The sequence below is a fragment of the Nuphar pumila genome, chromosome 17, assembly GCF_984573655.1.
Source record: "Nuphar pumila chromosome 17, dmNupPumi1.hap1.1, whole genome shotgun sequence".
In the NCBI taxonomy this organism is placed as follows: domain Eukaryota; kingdom Viridiplantae; phylum Streptophyta; class Magnoliopsida; order Nymphaeales; family Nymphaeaceae; genus Nuphar; species Nuphar pumila.
In genome coordinates, this window is record NC_143265.1 from 80,829,781 (window position 1) to 80,841,761 (window position 11,981).

Genomic DNA, 11,981 nt, shown 5'->3' on the forward strand with positions numbered 1-11,981 from the left:
GAAATAGAAAATACTTTCTTATATTATGTGGGTTAATTAGGAATTCAGGATTTCATTTTCTTGACCCGACATAGACCAAACCCAAGTGCTTGTTATCTAGACAGGTTTTGGGTGCACCTTAATGGGTCGGATACCAAACAGCCCTTGGATTTTGGATCTATGTACAAGTTGGCAGCACGAGATGACAAAGGCTTGATATTTGGGTGTTTCTATGGTCAAACTGACATTAGTGATAACAAAAGGTGATAAATGGGGAACACCACCAAAAACATGATTATCAAAACGATGAAGTAGCCATCAACTAACATGCATTTTATGATCGTGAGTGCAATATCTTTTTCCGGGGGAAAGTAAGATTAGAATGTGTATGTGTATGTGTATGTATTTGTTTGCGCACGCAGACAAGTTCATCAAAAAATTGTATGCTCAATAAATTTTAAAAAGACAAGGAATTCTATCTTTGGAGAGGAGGGGCCACCTGACATTGATGGGAGGAGGCCAGCCAACGAAGAAAGAGCTGGCTTGCAGAGCTTATCAAGAGGGATTTGTTCCACTCTGAAAATTGGTACCTATTTGGACTCTACTAAGCCAAGGCATTTCAAAATAATTAAAGGTTTCAATTTTTTAGTGTGCATGAATGCATATACACATACATGTATACGTATAAAGTTACCATATGAATGAGTTGAAATGAGTAATATCTTATTGCTCGTGCATTTTGGAGTGAATCTAGCATGGTCCATTTAGCAAGAAAATCGGCTTTTGAATCACTAGACCCCGATATATATGTGTGCAAGTTTTTTCCATTGAAGGCCATAAATACTTAAAAAAACTCTTTTTTGATTGAGAAACATAATTCAAGGGTTAATCCCTAACAAATCAACCATATTGAACATATTTAGGTTGCCAGATTGAGTCAAAACAACTTGCACATATAAGTTTCAACTCATTGATAATGCATGCACAATTACACGAAGATTAATCTCTCTCTCTCTCTCTCTCTCTCTCTATATATATATATATATATATATATATATATATATATCCAAGAAGCCTCACACGTGCAGCACTTTCCTAACACATCTTTATCAACAGAACATACAAACAAACAAAAAAAATTGAAAGAACAGGAAAAACAAAAAAGTTAGGTTCTCTTTTAGACCCATTGCCCCTTTTATTTATTGGGGCCATTCACCCTTGTAGCAAAACTCCCTTGTCTAATGTGATTAACAAAGTCTATAATCTGTGACTTGAACAACTTTTAAAGCTTGCCCCAAGTGATGCTGAAAGTCTATGATCCTATAGCTTGCACAATTTCCATTTGCCACCAACACGGATTCCAACTTTGGCACCTTCTTCCACTATATATGCTAGTATATATTATAGTATGCAACATGCTTATCAAAGACCAACGAACTAGTAGATGTGGAATTTTAATTTCCAACATTCACATAAACCGCCTTTTTTCTCATTTAGACCAAATGAAAACCCCCTATCACCGATCACATATTGAAAAGTCTCTGGTTGGTAAAGCCCTTGAGTACTAAAGTAGGCACGTTTACACCTAAGCCATCTTGGTGCTTTGGCTAGTGACCAAGGGTGTCCCAACCTAGCCTATCTTGATTTACTAAATCACTGTTCATCATCACCAAATAATGCCGCCCTTATTATTAGAGACCTAGTCATGTTTGCTAAGCCTGCGGTACTCACCTTGATTTATCAGTGGTCTAAACCTATGGCTCACCCCTTGCACCCAGGGAGTCATCTTACTTCACACGAGCAAGGGACATAATGCTCTTATCCTTTCTTATATGCAAGGGGTTGATGTTATTAGAACCCTAACCACCCATCTAGTAGCCAAGGACCCCTCCCACCACCCATCCCCTTTGGGCTTATTATGGGTGTCTTTGCAACCTACACTTTCAAGAGGACAAAAAATGTGTGCACTACACCTTGGTTGTAGATGCCATAATTAAAAAGGTTGTAGACTTGCGTGTATATATATATATATAAAAGGTTGTGCAACCAAAAAAGTGCAACATCTATACCCAATGACGATCAGACGACTCTCTTTCTCTTGTGTTCAAGTATTTCATCAATTAGACCTTATATATTTGTTCTTTAGAATATATTTAATAAAAATTACGCTTTACATAAAGATTTTACAACATCTAAACAGATGTTTTTTGAAACATGAAAAATGAATGGCTCATAATTTTATAATACAAAGTATTGTCGGCTGCTTAGCACTTTAAAAAGTGCTTATAAATATCAAAAATTTATAATCTAAAATATGTTGCTTACAAAATAAATGATAGAAATGCAATAGGTAGAGCCCAATAGATAAAAAAACTTTATTGTTAGAAAGAATGCTGTGGGATCATCATTGGCTATAACAAACTATATTACATGCTCGTGTTTGTATGGATCTTGATGTCAAATGTTAGATCTAACCATGCAGATGTGTTTCACATATTTTATTTAAGATGGTAGGAAGTTTATCATGTCTAATGCATCACATGATTACGATGGAGGTTTCATCATATATATATATATATATATATGTATGTGTGTGTGTGTGTGTGTGCGCGTGTGTGTGTTGTAGCTGTCTACTTCTTCTCGTGCCAACCACCAGCTTATCAGGCTTAGAAAGGGTTTTTTCTATTTTTTTCTAAACTCTGAACATACGTATATGATCTACATGATTGATTTTATAAGAATCTACTCTTGGATCATCCAATTCTATGGTAGGTTTTTATAAGATTTATAAATTGAAGGTCTATAATTTTAAAAAATATTCAATGCTTAAAAGTTCATGTTTTTATCCAAAAAATGTTATCCAAGTGTCAATTTCTACCAAATCGACCATGTAGAACATATCTGAAGGGTCAGATTTACGAAAAATATATATATATATACTGGTGGCAGGCTCAAAAAGTGATAGCCAGCTATTACCTTTCATATATATATATATATATATATATATAAAATTTTGAGGCTCTAAATATCATTTTTTTCATCAAAAACACGTGATCTAGGTATGAATTTCTTGTAAATCAATTATGCCCAACATATTTATGGGGTCGGAACTGCGAAAAGAAACACCGAAAGGGCAGAAAAACTCATTTAGCATGTATCATTTAACACCTATTGTGTGAGCAGCTACCAATATATATATATATATATATATATATATATATATATATATATATATATATACATATATGTGGTCCAGACCCGGATTCAATTGAATCAACCATAAGAAAAACCAGATTAAGGTCCTATGAGGATTACATAAGCCATACGAGGTCTATACCTGATAAGATAATATTTTTCTCTCTTTTACATTGAAATTTTGCAGATCCTAATTGAAACTCGGGTTGGACTTGCATCTTGTATGAAATTTCATAAACCATGCTCAGCTCCATGTATTAATCAGACTTTTTGAGTTCGAACTAGATTCTAATTAAACATTCTTCTTCATCACCGAACCTTGTCCCTATAAGGTTTGGTGGAGGTTGGATATGAGTCAGACCTGACCTATTAACAACCCTATTTCTATATAAACTGACTTGGCCTAGTCAATGAGTTAGCTCACCGAGTCATGAGTTGGACCCCGAAACTGTTTTTGTACCGAGTGGCTGCATTGTCCAACCATGTCTTATATGGTCCACATGTTCCGTGCCCACTTACACATTGGTCAGATGGGACAGCCAGAGTGCAGAAAAAGGAACATACTCATCTAAATTATTTGTAATAATTGAAAAAAATATCTTACCATCGCATATTGGTTTCACCAAGAATCATGTGGGTGTGTTATAGGACTTAAAGAGTAATAAAGAAGACACCCCATGTGTCTTTGGCTTTCCTTTTCAAAGGGTGGCCCTCCATTTATAGGGCATCCTTATTCCTTACACAGCACACCAGCATAGACCACCAGCTACCCAGTATTGGTCCTGTATCGTTTGGCCAACGATTCACCAATACTCAAGTGAATCATTCTGAATCGGCCAAAAAATAATTAAAAAATATTACGAGTCAATCAGAACGTGACATGTGTTAAAGCCATTAGAATAATATTTATATTAAAAAAATAATTTTAAGTATTTTTATATATTTATTAAAAATAGCCAATTCAAGGGTGAAGTGTATCAATTTTCTACCGATGCGTATCCGCCGACATTGCTTGTGGTTTCTTCACCAATAAGTGTGACTTCAAGATTGGAAGAGATTTAAAAAAGAAGCTTCTCCATCATGGACCCCTTGCATCACATACAATCAAAGTAAGAATATATGAATATTTCAAAAGAGGAAAGAAAAAAAAGGACTGAAAACTGAACAAGAAAAACAAAGGTGATTCAAAAAGGTCAAAAGCTGAGATTGACATCACCCTCTTTATTTATTGAAAGTTGGTGATGGCAAAGAGACTTTTTTTTTGGTTGCGTCGCTCATCCGCAAAGAGTGCCAAGTTGCTCTACAACAACCAGTCTCTTGAGAAATTGAAAATATCAAGTAAATAAATCAAAATTATATATATATATATATATATATATATATATATATATATATATATATATATATATATATATAATATGTTTACCAACCAAATATGTTTGCTGGTATGAACCAAAATTTTCATAGATTTTTTTACTTTTTAAATTTTTTTTTACTGTGCAGACGCTTGGTTTTTATAGAAATAGATTCTTGGATCATCCAATTATGTTGTATAAGAAGGATCTTTTAAGGGTTGAAAATCAACGGCTTGGAATTTTCATAAATATTCAAGCATAACAAATTATATTTTTTTATCCGATGATGATGATCCAACAGTCGATTCTTAGCAAATGGACCACGCCAAATGCATCTGCAGGGTTAGATTTGCAAAAAAACCCATGAAAATCTTGATTCATACCAGCAAACATATTTGGTTGGTAAACATATTTTAGTTTCCCTATATATATATATATATATATATATATATATATGTTACTAATGAAGGTAAGAAACTAATAAGTAGAAATCATTCTTTTCTTCAAAATCTTTTATTTTTTTGTAGATCAAATGTTAGGGACATGAACTACATGGTTTGTTTAGTAGGAAACTTATTTTGAATCATGTGATTATGACAAGTAATAAGGTTTTTAAAGGAGTTCAAAAATCAACATCACACAATCTACCAAAATTTCATAACTCAAAAGATCCCATTTTTACATTAAAAAAAAACATGATCCAAGGCTTGATCCTTAGCAAACAAATCATGTTCAACACATCTGTGTGGTTAGATTGGGTTGATAGAACTTGCACCTATGATTCCTAGCTCATTAGTTTGTTACCTTCATTAGTAGCAAATACTCTCTCTCTCTCTCTCTCTCTCTCTCTCTCTCTCTCTCTCTCTCTCTCTCTATATATATATATATATATATATATATATATATATATAGTGGTTACTAATGAAAGTAAAAAACTAACTAGTATAAATCACTTTTTTCTCCAACTTTTTTTTTATTTTGTGTAAATCAAATGTTATAAATGTGATCTAATGGTTTGTTAAGTAGAAACATGTTTTGAATCATGTGATTATGACAAGTAATTAGGTTGACAAAGAAATCAAGAAACAATGGCCCACAATGTATCAAAATTTCATAATTCAAAATATCACATTTTTACATATCCAAAGCTGGATCCTTAGCAAACAAATCGTGTAGAACATATCTATGTGGTCAGATTGAGTCTAATACAACTTTCACGCATGATTTCTAGCTCATTAGTTCCTTACCTTCATTAATAGCAAATATATATATAAGAAAATAATGAGCTAGAAATCATGTGTAAGTTGTATCAACCCAATCTAACCGCATAGATGTGTTTAGCATGGTTTGTTTGCTAAGGATCAAGCCTTGGGTAGTGCTTTTTTATGTAAAAATGTGATCTTTTATGTTATGAAATTTTGGCACATTGTAGGTTGCTAGTTTTTGAACCCCTTTAAAAACTTAATTACTTGTCATAATCACATGATTCAAAACAAGTTTTCTCCTAAACAAACCACGCAGGTAAAAAAAATTTAAAATTTTTGAAGAAAAAAGTGATTTTTACTCTTTAGTTTTTACCTTCATTATAATATATATATATATATATATATATATATATATATATATATATATATATATATATATATATATATAAAGAGAGAGAGAGAGAACAAAAAAAATATGAAAAGTCTTCCAATATAGTTCAGAAAAATTATTGATATTTTCATATTAAAAAAACAGAAAATATCGTGATATTTTTATTGTTTTAAAATGGCTGGAAAAATATCGTCAGATTTTCACAGTATATTTTGAAAAAACTCATGATATTTGTCACCATCTGACCAACACGGCTTATAGGTAACAAAATTCAATATTAGTTCGTGATTGGGCAGAGCGACCAACATTTTCACAACGTCCCCATAAGACTCGTATGCAAGTAAAAGGAATGGTTCAACAAATTTCATACTGACTCCAAAATTTCACCTTTTTCTAGAATTTTTTTTCTTTTTCTTTTCCTTATTTTTTTTTGCTTTTTTAAGGTTTAAATAAACCTCATTTCTTGGAATATCCAAATTGCATCTTTTGTTTTCAGATATGGATCCCAAAAGAATCTATATACACTAGGATTGGGTTTATGTTCCAATATGCTTATGAATTCTCTTGTATTTACTAATTTTCAATACCTAGAGGGTTGTCAAGGATCCTATCAGATCCAGATCAAGTTTGCATTGTAAAATGGATTCAGAAATCTGGCGACGGGTCAAGGGATAAGTCCACCGAGTTTTATGTTGTCAGGACAACGACAACGACCGTAAGTACGGCAGGCAGAACCAGTGTGGCTAGGTCTCTGATATTGGGGGTGGTTTCTCCGTGTAAATATATATAAAAAAAATGGATTCAAGAATTAGGTCTAAGTGAAAGCATCCTTCAAGATCTGAACTGCAAACTACTTCATTTGTGGTTACACCTTAGTGTTACAAATCTTGCTATCAGGATTTTCTGTAAAAGAGAATCTCGAAATAAATTAAAGATCTTGTTTTAAGGAAAATATTAGTGTATATAAGGTTTGAAAGTTTCGAAAATAAAAACATCAAAAAATGATAAATAACTAACAAAAACATGTTAATAGCCTGATAAAAAAGAATTATTTTATGAATATTATGATATTATCAAGTTTTTTTTCATTTTCATATTATATCGCCAAAAAAGGATAGCTGTAAGTGTGGCTTAAAGAAAGTGGATATATATATTACAGATAAGACTAGGAAACAAGCCAAGCCTCTCATGGCTCGGCTCATATTGGGCCAGTAAGGAGCTTATTCAAACTCGTAAAATAGGTTCGGCAAGCAGAATATGGAAAAACATGTACATGACTCAGCTAGACTCGAATAAGCTCGTTCAGTACTTGAGATCAATTTTACATGTATTTTTTGTAATTCTATTTTTTCCAACTCGAAAACAATGTATTTTTCTATAAACAAGGCAGCTTTAACTTGACACATTTAACTCGAGCTCATTGTCAGCTCAAACTGGGCTTGGCTCGTCACACTAATGAACAAAACTTGAACACTTCAAGCTCGGCTCTTTCAGCTCATTTACCAGACCTAATTGTATAGGCCCGTCCTTATAGATATAGAAACCAAGTATGACCGATATTTTGCGATAAAACACGTTTCCTGAATTATTTTTACTTTTTCATTTAAGATATTGCATTCAATGGCGATTATTACCTTTAATTAATCTTTTTGATTTTCTATCAAAAAGTGCTTTTATTTCTTAAAAAAAAAATTTAATCCTTTTGACTATTCTAAGTGTTTGGTCTAACTAGAGCACGTCGCGGATATTTCTAGTCTTTATAAAAACAAAACGCAGAAGAACCAAAATTCAAATTTAACCCGATATACTGCAGGCCGATAAATTGCCTACGCAATCGCTACGTCTAATAACGAAATTACAAATGAAGCAACAACTTTTTTTATTCGCCCAAAACCCACATCGCATCTACCAACACCGCCCATACACATAACAAAAAATCCTGACCGTCAGGTTGATCATCGACGGCCAACGTCACGCCTCTTTCGGAAGCACGTGAGAGCCGCACCCACGCAACCAATACTTTTTCCCTCCTCGTAGGGGTAAGTACGTAATTTTCTCAACCAAGTTGCGGACGGACGATACAGACGAGGCGTTGGCGAGTCAATTTTTTCGGCGAGGAAGGAACGCCTCTTCTCCGTGTCGCTCTCCCAACCATCTCGCCGGATTCCGGCGAGAACCCGCCGGAGACTCCCGTCGATGTTAGGTGAGTGAGAGAGAGAGAGAGAGAGCTCCAAAACTGCAGTCCTTGTCAACCTGCCGGAGATCGTGATTTTAAACTTAAAGAATCGTGATGTTTTCGTAATGTCAATATGGCTGTTTTTTTTTGTTTTTAACATTAAGAAAAGTTGACAAAGAATGAAGATATTCTTCATAGAATGGAGACCTTGCCACGTGGCAGTGGAGGAGAAGTTAACTCACAAGTCACAAAGGACGAAAATTGCCGCTTCTTGTACCATCTTACGCAATCTATGTGAAGACACAACAAGACACGACACGGAATTAAATTGGGGTATCCATGTGACGCGGCCAGGACGTAGGGATGCGTACGTTGCAGGCCAGGCCCTGCGGGGTTCCTTCTCTCCCTTCCTTTTCAGAGAGAGAGAGAGAGAGAGAGAGTTCCCTCCCTTTTTGGCCCTTCCAATTGATTCTTTTGACCCGACGGTTCTGGAAGCTTCTGGAAGCACTCTTTCTCGGGAGGATTTCTTTTCCTTTCTTTTTGGTGGATACTTTTTTCTTTTAATAGAGAGAGAGAGGGGGGGAGAGAGAGTTCTCGTCTTTTTGCTGGGCCGGCTCCACCACTTTCTTCTCCTTTTTAGTTAATTAAAAAAAGAAGAAGAAGAAGAGAAAAAACAGCGGAAACGCCGCGATTTGGTCAGATCGGGGCCGTCAAGTCGGTCGACCGAGAGGGCATAAAGCCGTGGATCCGATGCAGCCTCTGAGAGGAGGATAATTCGCGGTGGGGGGAAGAATTTTCCTCGGATTTGCGATCTCGAGGAATTCGGAGGGCTAGAAGGAGATCGCAGGCCGTTTCTCTCGCGGGCTTCGCGCTTTGAATTCGCCTGGGAAATTCCTCGGTGCTCCTTGATGACTGTTTGCTTGGAAATTGTTGAAAGACAAACGATGGCTTGAGATTGGCCATCTCCGAAAATTCCTCCCGTTATGTCACCTTTTTTTTTTATCGTCTTCCTTTTTTTATTTCCCTTTTTACTGCCTGCAGTTCAGGGTCTACGGAGTCTCGATCAGGGAGAAATTCAAGCTGTAAAAGGAGCGGATTATCTTCCGGGTCGTTGCTGAGAAAGGATTCCGTGGAACGAAATTCCCTGGAAATTGAACGTCGCTTGCGCTCTCTTTGCCTTGCGATTTCGGTTGCCTTTTTTTAATTCTCTTCTTCTTCTCCTTCTTCTTCTTCTTCTTCTTCTTCTTCTTCTTCTTCCTCTTCTTCTTCTAGGATCTCCTCTGTTATGAATACTCTGATTCTCTGTCTGGTGGTCGAATTTGTATAGATAGATCGGACCGTGTTTCTTCTTCTTCAATCGTGCTCCGCAGTTATGCGTTTGGGGCCTGTTGGTGGTTGGGGCTTCTTCTGTGGAAGGAAGGGCTCTTCTTGAATGGACGGAGCCACTTGCTCACGGATACGACGTCGCGGTCTCATGAACTGCGGGAGGGTGTGTGGGTTCTACTGTTGGGGTTGGGAATTCCTTACCGCTCTCCTTCTCTTCTGTTGGTCCCTCTCCCGCTAAAGACTCTCTCTCTCTCTCTCTCTCTCTCTCCTATTTTTTTCGTTTTTTTTCGGGGGTTGGTTTTGGGGGAAATGGCGCCTTCTTCCTGTAAGAAAATGGGGAAGGAGAAGGAGTGTGGGGAGGGGCAGAGGTCAGCCCCGGCGCCGTTCCTGACGAAGACGTACCAATTGGTCGAAGACCCAGAGACGGACGACGTCATATCTTGGGGGGAGAGCGGGGGCACCTTCGTGGTGTGGAAGCCCGCCGAGTTCGCCAGGGACCTCCTCCCCAACTACTTCAAGCACAACAATTTCTCTAGCTTCGTTCGGCAGCTAAACACCTACGTAAGTCTCTCTTTTTGATTTGGATATACTTTTCTTTCATTTTGTTGTGTTCATATTCTATTGAATTTCGCATAAAAATCGTACCTTTGAGGATGAGACGAAATCCTCAATTGATGGGATTCTTTGTTTTTCAATTACGGATTTGACATCTGTTTCTTGCTTTTGTAAGGATTCATGAGGGAGAGAGAGAGAGATGATCTTGATAATGGTTTGATTCTGAAGAAATAATCAATCTTGTTGATGTTTTCGTCTCCCCTTTTCTTCCTTTTCATCTCTTAGTGGGAGTGGGAGTGGGGGTGGGGATCGATATTCGTCTACTTTTGTCTTCTTTTTTTCGTGATTCAATCATGAAAAGAGTCCCTAATTCTTTGAGGACCCGACGTGCAGGGCTTCCGGAAGATCGTCCCGGACAAGTGGGAGTTCGCCAACGACAATTTCCGGCGAGGGGAGAAAGCCCTCCTGTCAGAGATCCACCGGAGGAAGGCCCCCTCCGTCCATATCCCGGCCGCTACCGGAGGGAAGCTCGCTCCACCGTCGTCCTCGCCGACAAATTCCGGCGAGGACCAGACCTCCTCCTCCACGTCCTCTTCGGACCCCTCCCGGAAGCACCAGCAATGCTCCGGAGACGCCGCCCGGCTCTCCAACCTCTCGGACGAGAACGAGAAGCTGAAGAAGGAGAACCGGTTACTGAGCTCGGAGCTCGCCCACACTAAGAAGCAATGCGAGGAGCTCCTCAACTTCCTCTCCGGCTACATCAACGTCTCGCCGGAGCACATCAACAGGATGATGCAGTGGGAGGCCTCGAACCCGGCTCGGCCGCTTACCGGGATCGAAACAGGAGAATTGCGTTCGGGGAAGGAGGAAGAGAAGGAAGAGGAGGAAGAAGGGGAGAGCGTGAAGCTGTTTGGTGTGAAGGTGAAGGTGGTGAAGGAGGGGAAGAAGAGGGTCCGGGCGGACGACGTCTTGGTTCACAAGGGCCAGCCGTTCAAGGAGATGAAGATGGATCTCCACCCGCCGTGGATGCAGATCTCTTCCCCAAGAGGCAGTAAAGTTTGCAACTAGAGAGATAAAATAAGGTGAAAACAGAGAAACAGAGGAACAGAGAAAGTAGAGGTATACCTTCTGTTTTTTCTCAAGGGGCGTTTGTTTCATGCCCTTCCCTAAGAAAGTGGCTTCCTTTCATAGGAAATAAGGCCTTTTTTTAAAGTTAAACAAAAAATATATTTCGTGAGGCCACATAATAATTGCGAAAAAGCAGCTTTCCTGTCAAAATGGGTTCATACCTTTACCCTGTAGAAACGCCTTCCCTCCAAAGTTGCTCTTTGGAAGGAAAGAACCTTTACCCTGGAGAAAACACCTTCCCTCCAAAGTAGTTCTTTCAAAGGAAAGAAATTTATCTTGAGTGGAGTGTAACAAATGCCCTCTTAATGTTTTTTCTTAATTCTATGAAGAAAGATAGAAGATGAAAGTGTGACCTTTGGGACTGCAAGTTGGCTCTTGGCCCCCCTGGATGAAAAGTGTGTCATTTGTATTCAATGCTGTTATATTATTCATAATATTATCTAATCTAAGCTCCCACTGTAAAGTTTCAATCTGGTTCATATTTTTGTTACTTTCTCCTTTTATCATTTTGTATTCAATACTTTCTTTTGTTATATTTTTTAACTTCTAGGGTGTTATTTGGATGCACCCACTTAAACAAAAACCAAGATAAACAAGGAAATTGCATTGTTGGGTGCAGTGCAATTTCCCTGCTTTATCCTAACGTCACTGATATAATGGAAAATTGCATT

At 37.5% G+C, this 11,981-nt stretch overlaps 1 protein-coding gene across 2 annotated transcripts; it reads left to right on the plus strand.

The window, feature by feature from the left end:
* The first annotated feature begins 8,977 nt into the window (after nucleotides 1–8,977).
* Nucleotides 8,978–11,780, plus strand: LOC149812443 (heat shock factor protein HSF24-like). 2 transcript variants are annotated; one of them, XM_089992734.1, is made up of 3 exons: nucleotides 8,978–9,490; nucleotides 9,629–10,188; nucleotides 10,576–11,780. In XM_089992734.1, the coding sequence occupies exons 2-3, from the start codon at nucleotides 9,937–9,939 to the stop codon at nucleotides 11,248–11,250; spliced, it is 927 nt and encodes a 308-aa protein (XP_089848860.1). In that variant the 5' UTR covers nucleotides 8,978–9,490; nucleotides 9,629–9,936; the 3' UTR covers nucleotides 11,251–11,780. The 2 variants fall into 2 exon arrangements, with proteins under 2 accessions (XP_089848860.1, XP_089848858.1); XM_089992732.1 differs by having other exon boundaries at nucleotides 9,062–10,188.
* The last annotated feature ends 201 nt before the right edge of the window (nucleotides 11,781–11,981 follow it).

Bases quoted from the DNA above. Each gene is read 5' to 3' on its own strand.
- LOC149812443 (XM_089992734.1), top strand. From the start codon at position 9,937: ATGGCGCCTTCTTCCTGTAAGAAAATGGGGAAGGAGAAGGAGTGTGGG. The intron at 10,189-10,575 runs GTAAGTCTCTCT...CCCGACGTGCAG, and splicing joins TTCGGCAGCTAAACACCTAC to GGCTTCCGGAAGATCGTCCC.